The 23,614-nt window shown below is 54.8% G+C and overlaps 5 protein-coding genes across 5 annotated transcripts; 2 read left to right on the top strand and 3 right to left on the bottom strand.

The window, feature by feature from the left end:
• Window positions 1-483: 483 nt before the first annotated feature.
• BZA05DRAFT_436556 (uncharacterized protein) lies at window positions 484-2,083 on the top strand (the record flags this gene model as incomplete). The annotated part of the gene is made up of 8 exons (XM_051486414.1): window positions 484-699; window positions 797-862; window positions 957-1,061; window positions 1,115-1,297; window positions 1,379-1,493; window positions 1,608-1,752; window positions 1,803-1,928; window positions 2,041-2,083. The coding sequence occupies 8 exons, from the start codon at window positions 484-486 to the stop codon at window positions 2,081-2,083; spliced, it is 999 nt and encodes a 332-aa protein (XP_051339203.1).
• Window positions 2,084-3,817: 1,734 nt separating this feature from the next.
• BZA05DRAFT_374094 (NADH-ubiquinone oxidoreductase-like protein B18 subunit) lies at window positions 3,818-4,656 on the top strand. Its single transcript, XM_051481750.1, has 3 exons — window positions 3,818-3,955; window positions 4,059-4,180; window positions 4,258-4,656. The coding sequence occupies exons 1-3, from the start codon at window positions 3,895-3,897 to the stop codon at window positions 4,363-4,365; spliced, it is 291 nt and encodes a 96-aa protein (XP_051339202.1). The 5' UTR covers window positions 3,818-3,894; the 3' UTR covers window positions 4,366-4,656.
• Window positions 4,657-6,379: 1,723 nt separating this feature from the next.
• Window positions 6,380-7,850, bottom strand: BZA05DRAFT_56079 (uncharacterized protein). The gene is made up of 2 exons (XM_051488426.1): window positions 7,010-7,850; window positions 6,380-6,951 (listed from the first exon to the last, which is right to left on the bottom strand). The coding sequence occupies exons 1-2, from the start codon at window positions 7,612-7,614 to the stop codon at window positions 6,618-6,620; spliced, it is 939 nt and encodes a 312-aa protein (XP_051339201.1). The 5' UTR covers window positions 7,615-7,850; the 3' UTR covers window positions 6,380-6,617.
• A 5,518-nt stretch (window positions 7,851-13,368) lies between these two features.
• Window positions 13,369-15,064, bottom strand: BZA05DRAFT_436554 (uncharacterized protein; the record flags this gene model as incomplete). The annotated part of the gene is made up of 6 exons (XM_051486413.1): window positions 13,369-13,461; window positions 13,734-13,840; window positions 13,894-14,070; window positions 14,301-14,602; window positions 14,668-14,711; window positions 15,008-15,064. The coding sequence occupies 6 exons, from the start codon at window positions 15,062-15,064 to the stop codon at window positions 13,369-13,371; spliced, it is 780 nt and encodes a 259-aa protein (XP_051339200.1).
• Window positions 15,065-16,600: 1,536 nt separating this feature from the next.
• On the bottom strand, window positions 16,601-20,746 carry BZA05DRAFT_56001 (uncharacterized protein). Its single transcript, XM_051488425.1, has 9 exons — window positions 20,471-20,746; window positions 20,367-20,397; window positions 19,687-20,241; window positions 18,434-19,635; window positions 18,235-18,371; window positions 17,487-18,178; window positions 17,130-17,435; window positions 16,961-17,066; window positions 16,601-16,899 (listed from the first exon to the last, which is right to left on the bottom strand). The coding sequence occupies exons 1-9, from the start codon at window positions 20,540-20,542 to the stop codon at window positions 16,734-16,736; spliced, it is 3,267 nt and encodes a 1,088-aa protein (XP_051339199.1). The 5' UTR covers window positions 20,543-20,746; the 3' UTR covers window positions 16,601-16,733.
• Window positions 20,747-23,614: the final 2,868 nt, after the last annotated feature.

Here is a 23,614-nt window from a genome sequence, read left to right as displayed (position 1 = left end):
TCCAACCATACATCGAGTCTGAGACTCTGGGTGTACTCTGCAGATAACAGATCGGCCCAGTACCGTACACATAGAGTAGAGCAGAGTACTCTACATATCCTGTTCCCAGCTTCCCAGCCCCGGCCAGATTGACGTTTTGCTTTTGATCCGCACGCTGGCCAAGAATTAGGTAGTTAATCCCCGCCTGCTCAGCGGGCCTGCCACTGCACTGCTGTCTACCTATTTAACAGACCGCCGTTGCCATTGCCGATGCTGTTGGGAGGGAACTGCGCATTCATGATCTTACAGAGTCCCCGCCAGCGTCGTCGCTAACAAAGGATCACCAGCTTCAATTCCGCGCCTGGCCGCCGACCGTCGCCACCAGAGTATACTTACATAGAGACACTGCACAGTGCAGACCCTAAATGTCGATACCGAGTGTGAGTACAACCGGTATACGACGGTGTCAACCGGGGCCCACTAAGCCCGCTGAGCGAGCCGAACATGTACCGGTACCTGCCCGGGGCCGGAACCGATACCGGTATATATATCGGAGCTTTCGTTCGCCACTTGCACTTGCCAGCGGATGGTAGTGGTGACAATGTCCATCGGCGACGAGGTACGGACGGGGAGCTCCTGCCGCAGGACGACATCGCCGGGTTGACGCGCGTGCTCGCCGCCTCGCTGGTTGCCGCCACCCTCGTGATCTGTGCGCGAAGAGTATGTATTGTACCTAGACGCCCGTTTATGTGCTATGTACGGTGCTACCCAGTGCCCGGCAACTGGCTTATCTGTGGTGCGTGTTGTGTGCGCTTAGCTGTACGTGCGGAAGTTCGTCGTGAAGTGGTTTGGGCTGGATGATTGGATGGTGGTCGTCGCGATGGTGAGAGGGAACTCGGGAGCAATCTGCTCTGCTCTGCTCTACTGGAGCCTGGCGGATAACTAGCGGTTGGCTGACTCCCTAAGTCAATACGTAGACCTTCGTCTGCCTCTTTGGTACATTGAGTGTCGTCATCACCTACTATGGCATGGGCAAACATTTCTGGAACGTCTCCCCGAGAGATTTAGCGGTCTTGTTCAAGGTGAGGTCCTTTAATTTTGCATTGCTCCTACGGTCACTTACCCACCCACCCAGATCGACTACGTAGCGCACTGCAGCTACCTCTACATCTCACTCTTCATCAAGATCAGCCTGCTAGTCTTCCTGAAGCGCTACTTCCCGGACGAGTACATCCAGCGCACCAGCCGGGGACTGATAATCTTCCTGACGGTATTCACCGTCAGCAGCGAGCTGGCAATAGCCTTCCAGTGCACGCCGGTGCGCGCCACCTACGAGCCCGGCGTCGACGGCGCCGCGTGCTGGCGGACATAGACGCTGTTCGTCATGATGATCTTCCAGGGGTTGACGATGTTCGTGACGGACGTGGTGATACCGGTGTTGCCGATGCAGCCGCTGTGGAGGCTGCGGGTGCCGCTGCGGGAGCGCCTGCCGCTGATGGGATTGTTTTTGCTGGGTGAGATACCTACCTATGTACATCACGACGTTGTGTGGGTGTGGGTGTGGGTGTGTGTGGGCAGGTGCGCACTCGCTTACTTTGGGGATTGACAATTGTTTGTTTGTTTGTTAGGAGCCGTGGCCTGCGCAGCGAGTCTGATACGCTTCACGACGCTGGTGTATACCAAAGACGAGGTCGACGGGACTTACTTGATGGCCAAGAGCGCCATCTGGGCAAACGTCGAGTTCTGCTTCGGACTGGTCGCCGGCTCGATACCGTCGCTAAGAGTTGTCCCCGGATGCGCGCGTTGTGGATGGCATTTTCGAGGAGGAAGAAGAAGGACGGGGAGCCGGGGGTGGGGCTGCGGGTGGCCGCGTGGATGCATCGTCCTCCTCCGCTGCCGCCGCCGCCGCCCGCTGGTGTACTAGACACACATACAAAGACGTACGGTCGGTATGAGATGCACAGGACGACTAGTGAGACCGGGCTGGCGGTGGGTGCATATGTTGGTCGGGAATCGCTGCCTAACAGGAATGGCAGAGAAGTGGATAGTATTCATAACTAGCGGACTGGATGCGGATGCGGATGCGGATGCGGATGCGGAATAGAATAGAATATTGTCCGGCTGGCTTCCATACGTAGCCAGAACAAGCACGCTCTACATACCTGGTAGTATTCTACCATTATCTGTGCTGTTCAATCGCTTCGACACAGTAGATACCCCGAGTGACCGCCAATGACCGCATCCAAAGCGAGCACCACAGGTCCAGCAGCTGCACTGTGGAGGGGTATATGTCTCATATACCCATTCTATCTCGTTTTCGCTCTTCCGGTGTGTTTTTGTTTGAGACACTCACCCTCAGCAACAGCCTTGTTTTTTTGGGAGAGGGGGGAAGAACTCTAGAGTATTAGAACCTCCCATTGCACTCGCTGCGCTGCCCGATAGGAATTGTGAATTTGTGACAATCCTTCCGTTCGTGGAGAAAATACACGAGTGCTTTTGAAGGAATGACGCTTGAAGAAGTCATTGCGGTTGCTCGGTTTCGTAAGAACCAACCGACTATATACGGTAGTTATTCACCACCACATTCACTCATCCGGCCGCTGGGTCGCCGGCGTGCATATACAAGGGCCATACATAACACGAGGAAACGAGACGGTCATCTGCGACGAGCCCTCTCACAGGGGCTGTCGCAGCAAACCGGGGGCTCGCCCCCGCAGCCACAGCCGCACTCGGGAACCCGAACCATACCTACCTCCTTTTTATGCAGAATGGCGCATTCCACACCCTTCGTGGCGGGATTCGCACTCGGGCATCGCAAGATGTTCGCTATATAGTATAAAAGGCAGTTACAGTCGGTCACGTATGCAGTCGACGTACTCGATCACAAAATCCCATTCCGCCATATGCATCGCCGTATGGCTCCAGGTGGCATGGCATGGCATGGCAAGCCTGAAGGCTGAGCGGATGATCGCTGGTCACTGTTGAGCTTGTTCGGTTGTCGTATTACTGGCGGCTGGTCTCTATTCCTGAGTCCTTACGGCGAACCAGCTCAGCCGCCAATCAGCGGCCGTCGACGACTCGACGACTTCCGACCAGGAATACCGGTGTGTAACTACCAGCAGTGCACGGACAACAGATCGGCCCAGTATCCTGTTCCCGGCACCGCCCCCAGATTGTGGTTTTGCTTTTTATCCTCGTGCTGGACAAGTGGAATTCACAACTCCTCATGCTTAGGGAGGAGGGGGGGCGACGCCACCGTGGTGGTGTTCTATCTGACGGACTGTTATCAATTATGTGGCTATGATATTGAGAGTGGATGCATACAAGATCTTCCTCTTCCTCTGCGGCGGTGTGTTGAGTGTCGTCACAACCCACTTTGGTTTGGGCAAACATTCGTGGAACGTCTCGCGGGAAGAATTGACGGTCCTTGCGAAGGTATATAACCACAGAAACCCATTGCGTTGGGTGGATGATAGGTACCGTCATAGGAAACGCCGAGTTGCCCGAGTTGCTGCTAACCAGTAGCTCCGAGCTGTAGTAGGTAGCTAGCCTAGGCTAGGTAGTGGGCCCTTCTGGCGATTGAACATGCTCGACGAACATGCTCGACGAACTCAGCACAGAGTTGCAGGACTGACAAACCCGGCGTCCAGTGTTCTACAGAGTCCGGTCTAGACGGACTAGACGGGATTAGCCCCGTCCTGCCCCATCCGTTCCTTTGGAGGACGGGATAAAAGTACGGTTATGTAGTCCATCCCGTCCGCCGTTTCACAGGCTAGTTACCCGGCCGCACCACCACCGCCAGCACCTCCGCGTCACCACACCATCACCGTTCCCGCACCCGCTCCCGCAGCACCGAATCCCGCCGCCGCCGTCGCACCAGCACCACACCTCCACCACCAGCAGCACCAGCAAACCATGACGCTCCTCGAGACCCTGAAAGAATCACTTTCCCCGTCGTCGCCGGCGGGGACGCAACGTACGCACCCACGCATCCCCGCTTTTCCCTCCCCTCCCCCGGGGGCCATGTGCGGCCATGTGTGGCTATGTGGAGGAAATGCTAACGCGCCTCGGCACCACAGTCACGCACGAGGAAATGTCCGCCGCGCGGCTGCCGCTCGCCTACCGCGACACGTGCGCGCACCTGCTCGTGCCGCTGAACAAGTGCCGCTACGACACGTTCTACATGCCGTGGAAATGCGAGGTGCCTTCCCCCCCGCTCCTTTCTCCCTCCTTCTTTCTCGCTACCGGGGGAGCTGATGTGGGAGCCACGGCAAATAGGACGAGCGCCACAGCTATGAGAAGTGCCAGTACGTCGAGTTCAAGAAGCGCGTGGCAAAGATGGAGGAGCTCAGGGTCGAGAAGGGCGGGAGGAGTGGGTTGAACTAGCTACATAGCGTGTCTACCACGTGTACTATAATGCCATTGCGATTGCGATTGCGGTTGCTGCAGATACGTACGGAACGGATTGATGCGCTGGTTGTGGTACACTCTCTTTACCGCTGGTGAGCTGGGGGCGCCGAAGGGATGGGGGGACGAGTGAGGTGTGAGGTGTGAGGTGTGAGGAATATCCGCTACATACGGTGCACGCTCGTCTGCGCTCTCGCGCGCCTATCGTCATGCGAGATGTTTGTCTCATCGCCTATCGATCCTGCGGCTGATTGCTGGAAGACGACTCCCCAAATCACTGTTGACTGTTGCGCCCAGCTCGGGATGTAGAGCCTAAGAGCCCAATGAAGAAAAGAAAAAAACGTACTGCTGCACGGATCGAGGGAGGCGAGCTCGCTGCCGAGACTGCAGACAGGATATGTACCAGGACTGTATGTGTCTATGTGTGTGTATTGCCATGATCCAGCTAGGTACATAGGTCGCCAGCAAGTAAGCAAAGCAATGATGATACAACCCCCCCCCCCCCCCCCCCCCCCCCCCCGGAGCCCCACATCATTGCAGCGAGTGTGTATAGTCCAGTCCAGTCCGTCCGTCCGGAGGTGTATGAGTGCGGCCTGACAGGACGGACAGCAGTCGACTCCCTACCGATCAGTCAATCAGTGAAGTTACGGTATCGAGAGCCATAGCCAATTCGCGCGCGGTCGCCATTGTGGTTGGTTTCAAACAGACAATACCCATTGAAACGTTTTAGAACTGTTGGACAGCGCTCGGTGACCAAGTACTAGCGGATTTGAAGCTCGAGCGAGTGACACCTCGTAAGACTGCGTGAGCTCTGCCACATAAAGTGCGTTGAGTGTTGCCGTATCTCGGCGGATAACAAGTACCTAACTTGCTACAATCTATTCACCCCCACCATTTGAAGCTTAACTCTCCTTGATCGCCACGGCAGCCTAGGATGTTGCAACTTGCGAGTGTTTACTATCTAGAGTTAGTCTTGAATGTGTACAGTACAGAAGTACCCAGGCCCACCACTCTATACGATACTCTATACGATACCGGTAGATACTCCAGGTCTGAGGTGATGCGAAAAGCGCTATTAATGGCTACTCAAGTCTCACGATGGACTTCGCCGAGTACACACTGCACACTGCAACTATCGCTGTTTGTATAAATCCATGCTCACGATAGAGTAATAGGGTGCACCGCCCGTGGATCAGAATAGCCCTGCGGACTTGCTTGCCTGAGCCCTGTGTAGCACAGTGCACTGTAGCAACCAGCAGTCGGCCGGACCAGTACGGATATCAGCGGAGGCACGGTAGCAGGAGTGACCATCCATGTCCCGACTCCATGTCCCGACTCCCGAGTCCAGAGCCCAGACCCATTCGCCGCAAGGAATAACCATGGTCCTATGATAGGTAGATGTTCCTTCTGCTCACTCACTCCCTTCTGCGCACTCGCTCACTCGCTCTCCTCTCCGTTTGCAATCCCATTGCCATCCCATCCCAAGAATCACTGCCACAGAGCCATAGAGTAAGATGTAGGTACTTGTTTGTAATTGTCCATAACATTCTTACGACATTCCTCCGACCTCAGCCTCATTCCTCCCACCTCAGCCCTGGCACCTCAGCCCTGGCACCTCATCCCACCATCAAATCTATCTACAAATCTAAGCCCTCCCCTACACGGCCCCAAGAAACAACACCAGCATCCACAGCATCCACAGCATCCAACGGGGAAAAAAAACAACGAAAGTGAATGGAATGGAAGGAATAAGAAGCTCTCGAGAATATCAACATAGAAGTTAGGTTAGGTATCACACTCCACACTCCACGGACCGTAGGCAGCCAACCAACGCAGCCAACGCAGCAAAAAAGTAAGAAGCACCGGAAGAATTATGTACTGTTGCGGTCAAGTCAAGTCAAAGTCAAATCAAAGGGGCATAAGTACGAACGAACGTAAACACACACCGCACACACCACCGTGAAGAAGAAGAATAAGAAGAAGAATAAGTGAACGAAGAAACCCAAAATGCCGCTGAATGCACCTCATCAACCCCACCAAACCCGCAAGAGAAAAAGAAAAAGAAAGAACCAAGTGAAAACCAAACTCCGTAGTAATGGAAAGGAATAAACCGACAACCCGCTCGTAAAGTAGAAAGATAAACCGGGCCCATAGGAAAGAAGCGCAAGTCAAGAGAACCGAAAACCATAGACCCCCCGCAAGTCAAGAGAAACCGAAAACCGTAGATCCGCCTATCGGAACCCTTGCGAGGCGATGCGCTGGCGGTACTGCTCACGGAACTTGGCTCGCTCGAGGGTGCCCCAGCCAAAGATCGAACATGCGACGAATAGGTATGCGCTGAAAAAGTATAAACCTGCGGGAACGATTTCGATCCGTGTGCCGGGGAGCTCGAAGGGTGCTTCCTTGACTTCCTCCGTCTCCTCGGCACTGAGGGCGGGTGTGTCGGCAAAGACACCGTTCAGAAACATCGAGTCTTCGATGCTGACGGTGGTGTTGACTGCTTTACCAGTGGTGGTGAAGGCGCTGATCGAGATCTTGGGCGTGACCATGACTTTGAGCTCAGTACTGTGGTGGTGTTAGCTACGGGCCATCAAAGCGATGGGACGGAGAGTGGAGCGCATACTCAGTCAGCTTCTCGGAGAGCAGCGAGGGAGCGAGATTCCCAATGAACTGGGAGTCAATCAACTTGACGAGCTTGGTGTTCTCCGGCATGCCCGCTTCCGACGCCCTCCTTTCCTTTTCCGACAATGCTCTTGGCTGGATAGCGGCACTGCCATCGTACACCACCGAGATGTTGTACGCCGAGATGTCGACATTTGCCCAGTCACCGGTCGGCTCGGCCACCCTGAACAATCTCAGATCGGCCGCGAACACACCCGTCTTCGCAACTAGCAGCGGGAGGTTCCAGCAGCCAGCCACGCCGGCTGGGTTCGAGGCGATCACCGTCGAGTTCAGCTTGGTGGCACACAGTTTGACGGTTTCGGTCGCCCACGCCTCCAGATCAAGATCCTTCACATCCTCCTCAGTCCGAATCCCCTCGGCCCGCTTGTCCAGCATCGATCCGACGTTCCTCCGCAGCAGGCCGTACCAGCTGTCGACCTGCACACCGCCAACCCCCGTACTCGATGTTCCACTCGGACCGGGGAACGACGAGTCGACTTCAGCGAGTGTGCCGGCACACAATGCTGACAAGCCCAGAAAGAATTGTTGCAGGACTGCAGTGCGCATCTTGACGGATGTGTGGAGAATAGCGAACGGAGCGAAACGTTGGTCGAAGCGAAGGTGGTGACCGAGTGAGCTCGTCTATAGATAAGGCCCGCGACGGCCGATTACGATTGAATGCGATCAAATTGTACGGATGCGACGGCGGTGGAAATTCAAGATGATGTATTGCCTACTTTACGTGGGCGACGAGGTGTTGTTATTGTTGGGAGGAGGGGAGCGGTGGCTCGCGTTGGGTTAGATCAGGGGCGGGATCGAATGGTAGCGAGAAGACGGGAACCGTTGGAGCTACGTTTATCTGGAGGGGAGGGGCTGGTTGGTTTGAATTCGGATTGCGGCTGTGTCGATTCAAGCAGCGTCAGTAAGAAAAGAAGAAAATCGACGGGAGGCGGGTATGTAAAGCAGAGATGGCGTAGGTATGCGGATCGTCGAGAGGATGTGCAGCGACGAAGAAGAAGAGCGATGGGAGAACTCTGTCCAAGCGGCACAGGCACGAAATGCGGGAACGAAGGATGCGCATCCAAGCATTCAGGGGAGTGGAGCAGAGCACAGTAGAGTAGAGTGCATCCAAGAACTTACTGACCTAACTAGACGGGCAACGCGCTGGGCCGATCACTTGTAGTGTGTGTGTAACTCGAGTCGAACGGAACGGGCGCGAAGGAGAAGGCGAAGGAGAAGGCGAAGGAGAAGGCGAAGGAGAAGGCGAAGGAGAAGGCGAAGGAAGATTCCGAGAGCGACGGCGGGAAAATGCTCGAAGGAAGAAGTTGCAGGTCGCAGGTGAAGGACAGAGGAAGGCTGTCGGGCACGAATCCTTTTTCACCGCCTGGATGAACCGTGGATGCGTGGGGCAACGCCAGAAATAAGGACGTGAACAGTGCACGGAGTCTCTCTCGTTCTCCCACTAGGGGGGATGTGATTGGAGGGGCGGTAAATTTGGATAAATTTGCCGGCGTGATTGGGGAAGTCCGTGAACGGTCGTGAAAGAGAGACGGAAGGCAGACAGACAGACGGAAGGACAGACAGGAAACGGGAATGTCGATGCCAAACAAACTGCTGTCCAGCAAGCAGATGTGGGTTGGCGATGGAGGAGAGATGGAGGAGAGATGGAGGTTCGATCGGAGAGGGGGAGGGGGAGAGGGAGTGTGGAGTGGCAAGGAGAAATATGGAACTGCACACGTTCGTTGCGACAGGAACAGGACGAGCACTTCTACAGCAGCCAGCCGCAACTGCCAGCCAGCCAGTCGGTCTTCCAGTCAGCCAGCCAGTCGGTCTTCCAGTCAGCCAGCCAGTCGGTCTTCCAGTCAGCCAGCCAGTCGGTCTTCCAGTCAGCCAGTCGGCCAGTCAGTCAGCTCAGCACTGGCACGATACATCGCGTACCTATGCGAGCGCGGTGGTGGCGGTGGTGGAGGAGGTGGTGGTGGTGGTCACTGGTGGTGACCCAAACGCACCCCTGAGCTGTCTGCATAGGCGTGTAGAGCGAGTGTGTAGGGCAGGCCTGGGCTGCAACTGGACGCTGGACGCTGGATGGAAACCCGCCGCCTTCTCTCGTTCGTTCTTTCCGACTCTGGATCCTGCAGGCACATCATGCAGCAAAAAAGAGGACTCCGTTGGATGCAGATGCCGAGACGGGCCATAGTTCGCCAACAGATTCATCGGAGAAACCTCTTCGCTCTCCGTGATGGCTTCAAAGACCATCGCCCCTACTACTACTCTACTCTATTCTTCCCAATTGCCGGTAGCTAGGACACGCCTACCGCACTCCATCACAGCTACACAGCTACATAGCATCATGCATAGCATACCCGTGCTCACAGCCAGCCCTCCGTCACATCTCCAATCACGTCTCCAATCACATCTCGGTTCTTAGCGCAACCCCGCCTCTTCTTCGTGCCCAGACTTCAAACCATCCCCGGCCCCCGGTCAGTTCCCGTTCCGAATAGTTGCTTTGCACAATGGAGACAGCCGCCATCGTTTATGCATACGAGAAGTGTCTCACCTCTTGCTCTGTTACTCTCTTGCTCTCTTGCTCGAGCGCAACACCTCCAGTCGCATCGCGAGCCTTGTGTCACTCACCGTTTCAGGCCGTCTCGGACCGCTCACCGACCAACCAACCAACGCTGTCGACCACGCGAGAGAGCCCTGCGGAAGAACGAAAGAAAACCAACCGAGTGTTCTCGGACAACTACTAGCACTCTGCTCGGCGACGGATCACCCACGCGAGTGATGCCCCGTGCCCGTCCCCGCCAGCCAGCCAGCCCAGCCAGCCAGCACATGTTCCCGCCAGCCAGCTATGTCGCAAGCACATGTCGCTGTTTCACACATATTGCATCGCAATCTTCGATAGGATTGTGGAGACCTCATTAGAGTATCATATCATAGTACATATGCTGCATCTCGCGCTCGCGTCCGTCCGCCCACCCACCCGGTCGATAGTTTCTCCGGGGTCACGGATCAAGGGCAAGCTTGGTGCACTCGATGGATGGATGGGGCAACGCTGCCATGGCGCCAGAAACCACCTTCTATCGAACGACCCTTGGGGGGGGGGGGGTATCCTTTCCACCGAGCGTATATAGGCAGGGCAGGCAGGTAGGTAGGCAGGGCAGGCAGGCAGCTATGCAGGGCTGACGCGCAACGCAATGCAACGCCGCAACCGACAGATCAGCATCTGTGGTATGATGGTGCATTTATGTAATGCTGACTGGCTGAAGAACGGGAGTGCTCCGAAACCCCGGCTCGCTCCGGACTGGAAACTCGCCAGCAGGTAGAGTGGTTACATACTAGTAGCTGGATGCTGGATGCTGGATGCTGGATGCTGGATGCTGGATGCTGGATGCTGGATGCTGGATGCTGGATGCTGGATGCTGCTTCGGATTCCCAGCAATCCAGCAAAAGCGTCAAACGTCGTTTGCATCCGTTCGTTGCGTTCGTTGCAACTTGCGCGCGGCACGCTGCAAGAGTCGAGAGTAGAGTAGAGTAGAGGAATGTAGACGGGAGTACTTGCCTAGGTGGGAGTATGTAGAGTAGGTACATCATACCCAAGAGTCTCCGGAACCCGGAATTCGGAATCCGGAAGAGCTTCCGTCCCCTCTGTTACCGTCGTTCGGTCCCAGACTCCCAGTTCGCGCTTGGATCGTCCTACTTCTTGACATCTTGACAGCAGCAGCCGCGGGCTCTGCTGTGCTGGGGGGTCACAGCTATGTATGGACATTGGAGTTGTTGGCTGGATGAACCACGAGTGAGACTGACACCTAACTCGACTCTGAAGTCGTAAACGTATCACATCAGCATCACGACTATGGTATGATACATCATGCACTCCTCGATCCGCCAGCTGAGGGTCGGGCGCGGTAAGAGTTTTTCGTATCGTATTTACCCGTCGAAGCCGGGTGGGCGTCAAAGCCCGAGCCTGAGCCTGAGCCCGAGCCGGAGAACACATACATGGTACTAGAGTAGGTATCTCGTCCAAACAGGCAAACACCTGGTCGTATATCCGTCCGTCTTCCGTGTGTGTGTGTGTGTGTTCGAGAACACCAGCACAAGGCCACAAGTGCACAATTGCACAAGGCACATCAACCGGCGCGGAACGGTACCGAGAAACGAGAAAGCGAAACCACCCCACCGGTACCGAGCGACCTGTCTACCGCCCAAACCACCGACCGACCGACCGACCGATGTGTATGATGTGTATGATGTGTATGATGTGTATCACAAAAACAAGCATTCTCTAGGTCTGTCTGTTACATAGGTCTGGCGCTTGTTGCCAACCATCCCCTCCAACCCCTCCGCGCCGGTGGGGGGTGGGAGGTGACGGTGACGGTGAAACCCAAAACCCAAACTCCGAAACCCCAGTACATTATTTTCCAAACCCTCCCTCTCGGAGCGTCGAGACTCGAGAATCCGACTTGTTACATCCTCTACATACTCTACATACAGTCGACACCTACCTGCACACCTCGCGAAGTGAAGCGAGGCGAAACCTTCTACTGACGTCTCGGAACGGTGCATGGTGTGTATGGACATTGAAAACCGTGTTGCAAGTTGTAAGTTGTAAATTGCAGCTGGGTCCCACTGTCACAGCTGTCCCACTGTCACAGCTGAAGCTGTGACCTCTCCTAGTATAGAAATGGTCACCTGTAGCGCAAATAAGCGCCGAAGCTCGGCGATCATGCGGTGTCGGCTCACTCATCCACTCATCCACTCATCCACTCAGCCACTCAGCCACTCATCCACTCATCCACTCATTCGCCCACTCATTCGTTGGTGCTGGAGTACCGTGCCGTAGCTATGAGTGGAGTTTGTTGAACTTGTGTGGTTGGTTGGCGGGCGGTTGGCGGGCGGGCGCTAACTCCTCTATGTACGAGTACACTGTGGCGGTGTAGCAGAGGTATTGTGGCGCAGGCTACTACCTCCGTCCATCATCCATCATCCATCATCCATGAGCTACGTCAGTAGCCACTCCACTCCACTGCAATGCCCATGGGCCATGGTTCATGGATCGGCGACTCGGCACGTCCGCTACAAACCTCTTACCGCTACATACCTACCGGTACTTCCAGCCTGAGCTCTCAGTACTTGCATACATCTTATATACTAGGTAGTAGGTAGTAGGTAGTAGGTACGTGGTTCCATCGCTTCGGTCCGTAGGTTTGAATAAACAGCTTACGTATGATGGGTATGTAGGTAACTGGGAGAAACATAGGCGATGGCTCGCTCCGCCGCCGCCTCCCCCCCTCCCCCCTCAAATCCAACCAACCCCCAATCCAATCCCATCCACCGCAGAGTGTTTACCCACACGCACTTACATACCTCACACATATCTACAGTCCAGTATGCGCGGCCATCTTACATACACCATTGCACCATTGCACGATTACACGCCACGGTAGCGAGCACATAGCGAGCACAACGAGCCGAAAGCCCGAAGACCCCCAGTACATGTCGAGATCTGCATCGTACATAGCCTCATGTAGGCAGGCCCAGCACTAGTTACAGTAAGATGTCTCTCCCAACGTCAACGTCAACGACGCCCGCAGGCACAGGCAACGACGGCTGTGGAAATTTTCCGGCGGGGGGTGAGGGTGGGGGTGGGGAGGGGGGAGGGGGCCGCGTGTGTACATATGTGTACGTGCTGGTGCCGCGGTGCCGCAATGTCCGGTGTGCTGACTGCTGATTGCTGACTGGTGCTTAGTACTAGGTATAGTTACTGGATCATTGCATGGCTACATATTCGGACAGATTGGGGGGTGCTGGTAAAGCGGCTGTCCGAATACCCATGCGATGAGCTGGTAGGCGGTTACGTATGGAGCGATGGAGTATGGAGCGATGGAGCGATGAGGACAGCGGCGGGGCGGTGGTGGGGGCGGGTGTTTGCTCAAGCTTTGTCGCATCCAACCTACCAGATCATGGTAGTTTACACGACCAGTCCCGCCGCACTGTCTTGGAGCGCCGGCTGCAAGCTCGATGTGTGTATATTCCCCGATGTACGCATCGGAGAGACTATGTATCTACCTGCTTATATGCATGTGTTGAGGAAAAGAGCATCGATAAGGGGAATCCCCCACGTCCAACCTCCGCCAAATCTCGACCAAGGGCTTTAACGTTTATCTAGAGTACCCCCCGCTCCGCTTAATTCGCTCCTCTGCTATGTAGGGCTCATAATGCGTTCCGGCCTGTTCCAGTTGGTGGGCTGGCTGGACGGGTGCGGGATGGTCGTGAAAGGTGAACGGTAGACGAGAGGATGTGTTGTAATATCTCATATTCTCACTCGATCCTTTGCCATCGTGGAAAGGTACGGGCCTTTGCCCCTTTCCTACACTCGGGGCTACAGCCTCCCTTCTCTAGACATAATACACACTGTAATTCATCCATTCAGTCGCTATTCACAACAGAATGGAGGATTGGGCTATAGAGTGATTGCGAGTGATCCGGAGCGTGGCCGGGGTTCGACTGTTCGTCAACGTCCATGTAACGGCGAGAAGCCGGCGGGCCGCGACACAGGTGGGGAGCGCCGACTGATGAGATGTAGTATTCTAAACACGCCCATCATACATCATATCGGTGGGAGGTACCAGGTAGGTAGTGCAATCTTCGTGGCAGAGGCTTGTTTCCTATTCACTGGTACTCACCTCCTCTACCTCCTCTAGGTACCGTAACAAGTTGAGATAAAAGATGAAAACAAAAGTGTCAAGTTCCGCCAGTAGTTGCTCTTCCAGGTGATAGCCGGAGCCGGACCCTTTGGAGAAAGAAAAAACAAAACATCACAGTTCCTCTGTCCATTCTCCTCACAGTGCCTCGGATAGTCCAGTCCAGTCCAGTCCCGTCCATTTTTCGGCATTCGTCGGACTGACTGGACTGAGCGGTGCAGTCCGTCTTTGCAGTCCGTCTTGGGGCTTGGACTAGACCGGACTGGACTGGACTTTACTGAGCAGGCAGTCTGCGCGGCCTGCCGCTGGTAGGACTGGACTAGACAGACAGACAGCAGTCGACTGACTGACTGCATGGACTGGTAGGTGTTCGACTTTGGACGGAGAATGTTTTCGTTTGAAATCCGTGAACCTTTCCCATACGCCTATACGTCCATACGTTTATGTCTATAGGTACTAGGCATAAGTAGTACAGCTATTGATCATCCTCCTCGTCTTCTTCCTCCTCTTCACAGACCCCGTCGTAAACCACGATCCCATCGGACATACACCTGGGAACGCAGTGGCTTGTCTGTCTGGCTTCGAAGTTCGTTGTCGCCCACAGTGTACGTCTCGCAGGTCTCTTGATGAGCAAGCCGCGTCTCGCAAGAGCTTTGGCGCCATATCGTTTGGTGGAGCCGTATGTGGCAAGCGGCGCCGTTCCATTGAGCTGTTGAGCTGGATTCCGGTGGTAGCGAGTGCCTCCTAGTCTAGTGGCGACGATGTAGGAGCGGACAGTGGACTCGGCGGCAGAGGCAACATTCGGACGACCAAAGATCTTTGTAAGCCTTTCCGGCGTTGACGAGCTTATTCTACCTACTGGGAGTCTTAGCATCGATCGATCGAAGCTGGCTGGTAATGCGCGTTAGATACTCACCTCGACTTTGTTCTTGTCCTACACAGCAGCGCGATTGTCGATATCTAATTTTGTGTAAAGCGCCGAGGAAGCTGTCCTGTGCATAGCTGGGCAGTCTCCATCTCCATCTCCTTGATATCGCCCTTTGTAGAGTACATAGCAGCTATGATACAAGACTATCTCGCTGCCAGCTTTTGAGGCGTTCCAGTGCCTCCAGTGCGTCATCAGCGGCGATGAGAAGAGGGAAATCCGCCGTTCTGGCCCTGCGCTCATGGCGGGAATACACAAATACTCAAGGCCCATTCCAGCGCGATTTTTCCCACCAGGTGCATGTGATATATCCGCCCAGTACCGTACATACTGTATCACATTGTCGATGGAGGCGGTTTGTTCCCGCAGGCTGGTGGAAACCCTCCATAATATGTCGACGGAATCGCATCGAGGCGGTTCCAGCAGGCTGCAGGCTGAAGCCACTGTGCTGTACTGTATTCGTCCTTCCAAACCCGCAAGCCAGTCTGCAAGTCAGTCTAGACTCTAGTATGTATGTCTCTCTCCTGTCTGTCTCCTGTCTCCTGTCTCCTGTCTCCTCAGCCGAAGCAATCCATTCGGCGTTCGAACTTCGTTCTGCTGCGGTAACGAAATAGCTCCGTATCTCCTTCCGTATCTCCTTCAGTATCTCCGTCTCGAGAACGGCGGCCTGCAGAAATCTTCCTCCGCCGGCCGGCAGGTTGCAAATTTGCAAAGTTCCGCGGTCTGGTATCGCTCCGTCGCTCCGCCGCTGCTGCTTGAATGTAGGCTCCCCTTCGGCTCAGGGAGGGGGGATGTGCTTCCGTGCCTAGGTGCGTGCCTAGGTGGCGTAAGGCTTCTGGCCGCGGTCAGGTGGTTTGTGATGTGGGAGATAATGTGGGAAATAATGTGGGAAATAATGTGGGAAGTAATGTGGGAGATAGTGTGGGGAATATGCCGCCGAGGGCTGTGATGTGCAACGTGATGGTGCGGCTGTGATGCGAGAAATAATGTGAGAAATATGCCGCCGAGGGCTGTCATGGTGATGTGTGCCGGTGAGATGTTGTGAAGGTGATGTTGTTTTGTGTTGTAAAGGTGATAGTGTTGTGCGAGAGAGAGAGAGAGAGAGAGAGAGATCTTCAGTTTATTTCGCGTGATGGTGGTGTTACGTTGTACTATTGTACTGTAAAAGTATGAGGGAGTGAGGGAGTGAGGTGTTTTGATGGTGATATTGTGTTGTGAGAGGGAGCGAGTGAGGTGAGGGAGAGAGGGAGTGAGGGAGGTGTGTTTGATGTCGTCGTTGGCGTCGGCGTTTGTGCGGATGGAACTTCACGGAAAGATCACGAGCGGAAGACGTCACTCAAACTCAAACCCCAACTACTCCATTCGATTCGAACCTATTTCTCTACCCTACCTTGAGTTTGATATCTTACGTGTCTTCTCGACCACGTTAAAATGTCAAACGAGTGATTACAGTGAGTCCGTACTTAAAACCCTTTGGAAAAAGAGGCAAACAGAGGACGAGTGATTGTGGGGTTGTGGACTTGTATGCTACGATGGGCGCGCGGGTCTTGTATCCATCGCCGCGTGTAGTTGCCGCGTGTAGTTGCCGTGTAGTTGCTTCCCAGACACCCAGTGGTGACCACTGCCTCACATGTTCTCACCCGCAATACACCTCGAGTTCCAATGCGTTTCGAGCAAACGCGAGCACCACACAACATCTATGACTCATTTCACTCCATTCACACTCCAAAAACCCCCCAACCCTCATCCCCAAAAACCACACCCAACACCAAACAGATCAGACAAGAGATAAACACCAAAAAGCGGGTAGGTAGATAGATATTGGAGTAGGTAGATTAAACGGAGAGGAAGCAAAACGGCAGTGGTGGGGGTGATAGCGGTGGTGGTAGTGGTGGTAGTGCTAGTGGTAATCATGGTATCTCTGAACAACTGGAGGGGATACACAAACACCGGAAGAAGAAGAAAAATCATTATACAGAAAAAGAAGTCGAAGAAAACGCCTCACCCTGGCACTACACCTCCCGCCCCAAAAAATCATAAAGTCCAAAACGAAGCTGCTAGAAAATTGCTTCATTGTAATCGATCAGGAATTGCACGGCGTTGTTCTTTGTGTGCATGTCAGACATCTCCCGCTCGTCCGAGAGATGTCGGAGTAAGGTGGGCGCAAACACGACTGCGAGGTTGCGTGTGTTCATCAGATTCTCTTCTTTTCTGGCAGCAACCCTATTCATCTCGTCAGTACTCGTCCGGTTGGAATCAATAGCAACGGGAGCAGCGATCGAACCTGGCCAGATGGAATATGATGAACTGTAGCACGTCACGATGTGCCGGCGGCAGATCTTCTGTGATACCCTTGAGGGCTTCCACGCGTTTATCCTCTTCGTATATGTCTAGAGCGATCACTCGTCAGCAACGACAGCCCAGAGCACCAGGGGGAGCAGAGCTGCACTCACTGCTCGTTTCAATAAACCGGTCGTAGACCTCGTACGTGATGAGCGGATTTGGTAGGTTACGAAGGTACTGCTTCAGAACACTGGTGACACTGCAGATATCGAGATCCGGACTGAATTGCACATCGTCTCCGCGCTCAAACTCGTCCTGAATCTGTCGCATCTGAGTCGTGCCGCCCGACTTCCGGTAGATACCCTCATAGTCCATGCCGCGCATCTCCACCTCCTGGATGCATTTCTGGACGATGATCGGTATTTTGGCATCCTCAAACGCTGTTCGTGCTCCAAGATCGCCTCCAAAAATGGCCACTAGATGGGGTCAGCATTGTCCTGTCAGTCATCGAAACGCAATAAACATACCATGTCCGTCCTCCTGGGGGCCCCCATTCCCGTTGGCAGAACCGGCCTTGTGGTTTTTGCCCCACTTCTTCTGCCCACCACCAAAAAGTTTCTCCGTCCCTCCTATCCCCCCGTGCGACTTCATGCTGGAAGAATCGTATCCATTTGTAGCCTCCTGGTCCGCAGTGAAGACCCTATTGATCTTGTTGGCACCCTTCATGATCGTGGCACCGGGTTTCTTCCAGAAGAACTTCTTTTGCTGGGCACCATTCTTAAACGTGGAAACCTTTTGCGCTACAAATACTTCGGGACCCTCCGAGGTCTCGCTGTACGGCACGCCGATGGTTGCCAAGGAAGGCGTGGGAGCTGCCGGTGTCGCCCGCTTGTCCAAGTCCTTTATATCCAACGCGTCGATACTGGTCCCATCGTAGATCCCAAGACCGGGAACCTTATTGGCTTGGAACTGGCCTTGGATACGTCGGGTTAGCTCGTTATTGAGGTCTGCCAACTGCGCATTCTTCATGTTGAGTTGCTCGGTTTCCTGGATGGCTTGTTCACGCAGGCGGCCAAAGTTCTCAACATCGTCCAACAATTGGTCCCGCTGAGACACCAGAGCCTGGATGTCAGACCTCAAGGTCTCCTTAAGACTTTCCAGCTCCACGGTCAAGCCGCGGATAAGATCCGATTTTAATTCGTCAAAGTTGACGGGTTTGCTGTGTAAATGCGTCAGTCACGTGCGCGCGCTTTTGGCCGGCGGAATTTGACGTACCCCTCCTTGGAAGCATCCAGTCTCTCCTTGATCACCATCAACTCGCGCAAGAAGGCCTCTCTCTCCGTTTCTAGCAGGGCAACAGTATTCCGCTTCTCCTGGATGTTGTGTTCCAGTGCCTTGGCCGACACATTGTTCTAAACGAGTTGTCAGCGACGGAGCGGCGGGTCAGTGGGGTGGGATCCGCTATTATACGAACATTGAGTTTGGCCTCCAATTCGACGATGCGCTGGGTCGAGCGCCGTAGTTCCTGCTTAAGGGTTGTCACGTCGTCTCTAGTTTCCGGCGATTCTCCGTATTGCAGTCCGGCTCCGGGGGAATATGGCGACCTGGCTGCTTCACTAAGACTCCTCCCATGCTTTACCGCGTTAGAAACCCTCCTGAGGCCTGGATCACTGGAGCCACCGCCAAATACCCTTTTAAGTTCGTCATCGAATCCTAGTCCAGCCATGGACGACTTGTTGAGTGGAGGGAGGGATGGTGACATTTCCGATTCCGAGTTATGGGACGGACTGAAGCCACTATCCTGGGCGGTCGAAGGTCGCTGCGGTGGGGATGATCCATCCCTTCTGGTTCCCACACTGCTGTCATCTCCTGGCAACTCGACCGCTGTCATGGTAGACGAACTCGATGCGGCCTGGCTATGTAACGAACGACCTGGAGACAATGGAGTGAGAGTCGAATCGAAGGATTTGCCTCTTACGGGGGCTGGGACTTCTTTCCGCGACACTGGCGGTCGGAATGAATCCCCCCGAGGAGGCAGAGAAGCCGCATCAAGCGTTTTCTGTGAAGACGTGGTCTGTGAACTGACAGGCCTCGAGGAGGTTATAGCCCTGAACTTTTCTTGCAGTTCATCGAGTTCGGGAGATCTAAGATTGCCAATCGACCTCTTCCTCTCCCTCGGTACCTCCCCAAGCTTGAAGCCGCTGGAATTCGTGTTAATTTCGATCTTTGGAGCCTGCGCATCCGACTTATTGAGCGAAGAATCGGAGCGGGAGATCTGCTTAATATCTGAAGGCCTTTCGTAGTCATGGGAGATCCGGGGGATGTCCCTCCTGTCCATTGCAACCGGGAGTTCGTAGCTCTTGTCCTGCGTGGCAATGTGCGGTATTGAGCCGCGCATCTCATAGTGTGACGTGTCCGTAGACGATTTCCGCTCCTGCCTAGGAAGCTCTGCCCGGTCATGATGCGGCCCCCGATCGAGCACGTTCGACCTGCTGTAAGAGGTGCTTGGAAGTTGAGCTGGAGTGTGCCCGGGGGTGTGGCCGGGGGTGTGGCCGGGAGTGTGGCCGGGAGAGTTATCGAGGACGAGAGGTATAAACGAGTAGTCCTGCGCTCCCTGAAGCATATCGAGTGACATCTGCGAGTGACGCTTGTTCGTCCTAGGCGTACGGAGATGATCTGCACAGTCAGCGGGGAAGCTCTTACCACTCGGGAGGAGACGAATGTTACCCCCAGAAGGCTGAAATGCCATCGGCGACAGCTGGTCAGGTGTGGGATTGGTTCTCGACGAGTTAGTCCGGCTGGTCGAGGGGCGAGGGGCTGGATTGGCCGCCAGCTCGGAACGAGGTATGTTGACGGGTAGCTCCACGGGGTCATCGTCTTGTGGCGGCGGGACGGAAGGAAGTGCCTTGTCCAGGGCCAACATCGGCGACACTGACGGCGTTGGCCTCTGGGTCTGGGTCATGGTCGGTTTTGGACGTTTCTTTCGCCGCGCCATCAATATTTCGTGGCAGGTCATACAGAAGATTCCCTGCGATGTCCGCGCATATTTCAGATTCTCGATCTTGCGCTTGCAATTCCGACATCTGAAGCAGCCCGCACAGAACGCCTGGTCTCCGGTAAGGATCGCGAGATCTTCGATCTTGTTGCCGCAAGCGGTGCAGCTGTAGGTACAGCTGTTGCAGATGAGGGATCCATCTCCGAGCAGTAGAAGGTTGGCGTCGGAATCGAGTAATGTGCCACAGCTATTACACCGGAAACATTCTATGTGCCAGCGATTACCAGCTATACAGCCGTCAGTACGAGCATTGCAAACGGGATGTTGTGCTGTAGGTGCGGTAGAAGCCGAGTGTAGTGTTCCCGCATCGAACGGGGGAGTGAGGGGGGAGGATGAGAGGGGGCTGACTGACCGAGCTCGAACGCTTTTCCCTCTTCCAGAACCTGCACCAAGATCCCCCGCCTCAGTCAGTGACCAGATGTCATCCTACGTGTGGGAATACGTTCGAATGCATACGTTGTTACATCCTTTGCACGGCACAGCCTCCTCGTCTTCCTCGAGTAATGGCGTGCCGGGTGGGGACTCCATCGCGAGTTATATATACCCGGCTGTCTCTTTTGTCCTGAACCTTTCCAGCCCACACAGCAGACTCACGGAGCCTCACAGAATCCTTCGAGAGTATAAGTCTCGATGGGAACCAGCGTGAATATCTCTTTCTGTTTTCTCTATCTTGTCCGTGGAGCTGATCGCGACGACGACGACGAAGCTGGAGATGAAAGTCCGATTCGGGGGGGGGGGGGGGGGGGGGGGGGAGGGGAGGGGGGTGGGAATACGACTGTTTCAGGTACGTAGGCGAGCGGGCGTGCGTTCGTGAGGGTTCGTAAAGCGGGGGGAGTTTGTCGGAAGAGGGGAGGAGGAACAGGAGGAGAAGAAGTAGTAGTAATAGTATTGGTAGCAGTAGTAGTAGTAAGAGGAGAAGTTGATGAGGAGGAGTAAGAGGACGACTCGAGTAAATTGGATGCTAGGAGTTGATGGCTGGTGGTAGTAGCAGTAGTATGTAGGAAAGGCTCTCTCACTCTGGGCGACCGGCGATCAGTTGGCGTAGAAGGAGCAACGTTGACGGTAAGGTGCAGCTAAACGGGTTGTGGCCGAGAAGGGATTGGACTGGGAAATAATTGAATTGGTGTCGTCGCAGGGGCAGTCTCACGTTGACGAGCCAGGGTCGCGATGCGGGACGGGGAGGGAGGGAGGGAGATGGCCGAGGTTTGAGGGAGAATGAGCACTTCAGGTACAGAATGTATCAACTTCGGCCCCTGAAGATTTGATGGAGCTACGAGCCCATCGGCGGACAGAGTAACTAGTAGGGGGGTGTAAAGGAACGTAGAGAAGCACGGGCGGCGGCGACGGCGGTGGTAGTGGTGGCGGGGGGCGGGCGGGGATACCTAGACGACAGGCGGGGATAGGTGGCGGTCGGAATGAGAGGTAGCGCTGTATATGGTGGGTTGCCTCCTGCTTAGGGCGCTGTCGGCCGGTATTCTAATACAGGTGCAGAAGGAAGGCCGCAGATGATGGGGGAAGGGATGGAGGGATGGAGGGATGGGAAGGCTGATGATGAGTTATTCGCGTCAAGTAAGCAGGCGGATGGGGGCGAGGGAGTGTTACGTGTGCGATACACGAGTCCGGTGAGATCTGAAGATTCCAGATAACTATCGCTATCTAGCGGAGGGGGAGGGGGTGTGAATGGAGAAGTGGAGGAGGAGGATGGGGAAGAGGAAGAGGAGGAGCAGAGCTGCAGGGCGTTCGCGGTGATGAGGCCGTGATTCGCAAGGGGTGGAGGGGTTGCTTGCTGGGCTTGAGGATTATTGGATGGAAGAGCGAATGGCAGCCAAGCAGTCGAATCGCTGCATCATCACTCAGCAAGCCAGTCAAAACTCTTCAGAATGCATTTGTTTTTTGCTTCCTTTTTTCCGCCCAATCCGTACCTGCTTCACGACTTGCAAGTTGCATCCCACTCCCAGCGCGACGACGACGATCGGCAGCGAGCGAGTAACGAGCAAGCAACGCTGACTAAGAACTTACGCCCAGTGCCCGCAATCGCCAATCAGCTCGCCTGGCAGGTGCACGGTGCGCACGCGGGTGAAGCGGCATCTGCATCTCTCTCTGGCTCCTCTCTAACTTCCCCCCCTCTTTCTTTCTTCGAGTTCATCGTAGTTCAGCGGAGTGACCACGAGTTCAAACCTCAAAGCAACTAGAGTAGAGCCTCTAACGTAGAGCACAAGCACACACACAACCCCCTGCGTCGAACTTAGAGTGCTCAACCAGTCTGCTCCAGCTAGAGTAGTTGGGCATCGCGCCATCAAATAAGCGACCGACCCAAACCCTTTGTGTACTTAACCACCCCCGCTCCGTTCTTCCCATCCCTATATACATATCATACTGCCAATTCGATGCGTCGAAGGCAGGTCGTCCCCTCTGTAGGGTATGTGCAAACGGCGGCGACCACGATACTCTACATTCCATGCGGAGATGGAGAACCCATCACCACCACCACCTACGAACTAGCGGATCTGGATATTCAATTTCGACGCAGGGTGCAGCAGCAAGAAGGCAGTCGCAGTCGCATACATACCAGTAGTGTTGAGCTCGGGGATATCCGGGGACCGGGAGGCTCAAGCACGATCGATGTCTGGACTCCGTTTTAGACGCTGGACCGAAGACCCGGGATCTGTGAGAAAGCTGCAGCCGGTTCCCGCCGCCGCCTCTGCCGAGTTTGTTCTCGTTCTCCGGCCCGATACTGAAGCCGGATCCTAATCCAGCCGTAGAGATATCTATAAGAGAGTACTGAGAGACCTTCGACGGGTACAGGCAACTGGTGAGACTGATTGAATTGAATAGGTAGAAAGAAACACGAAAGAAAAGCAGCCCGTGTTCTTCAGACTGAACAACCTCAAACTACCTCCGCGGTGTTGATAACTAATTCCCGGTGCCTGATGTCTTGATCAAGAGACTGACCGACCGACCCGACAAACATAAAAGTATGATAGAAACAGAGAACATTTCAACGTTGAGGCGACCGCATCGGGTTTGGCCCCCCGAATCACGGTGTATGGTCCCCGAAATTCGAATGGGGAGGAGATGAGTGAGATGATGTCCGTAGTTAGTTATGGACGTCAAATCTCCCCCTCCCCTGCGCGCGATACGGACTCCCGATAACGTGAAATTCCCCCGCTCACTCCCCCCCGCGCGATACAGACTTCCGTGAAATGAGCCCGCCAACTCGGTGGGGGACCCTTCGCAACGTTTATCGAACCCGCCGAGACCACCATCACCGTCACCGTCATCGTTCTTACCGCCATTGCCGCCGTCCGCGCACCCTCCCCCGACCAAAATGCAATCCCTGCAAATCAAATACGACGTTTCCTGTTCCTGTTCCCTGACGACAATCTTCCCCAGCCCCAGCCCAGCCCTTCCCCAACTCAGCCCGGTCCTTTGTTTACACACCGTGATTGTCGTGGATATATTACCTCTTCCCCTCCCCCGGGGGTTCGGGGTTTCGTTTCATATATATAGAGGAGAAAATGGGACGGACGGAGGGTCGGGCAGAACTGAATGGAATGGAATGGGCGCTGCCGCTTTCGCACGTAAGCAAGTGCCAGTGGA

The sequence above is a fragment of the Tricharina praecox genome (assembly GCF_024521635.1).
Source record: "Tricharina praecox strain CBS 144465 chromosome Unknown BZA05scaffold_13, whole genome shotgun sequence".
NCBI classification, from domain to species: Eukaryota; Fungi; Ascomycota; class Pezizomycetes; order Pezizales; family Pyronemataceae; genus Tricharina; species Tricharina praecox.
The sequence above is the reverse complement of the archived record's forward strand: the minus strand, read 5'-3'. Positions and strand labels throughout refer to the sequence as shown.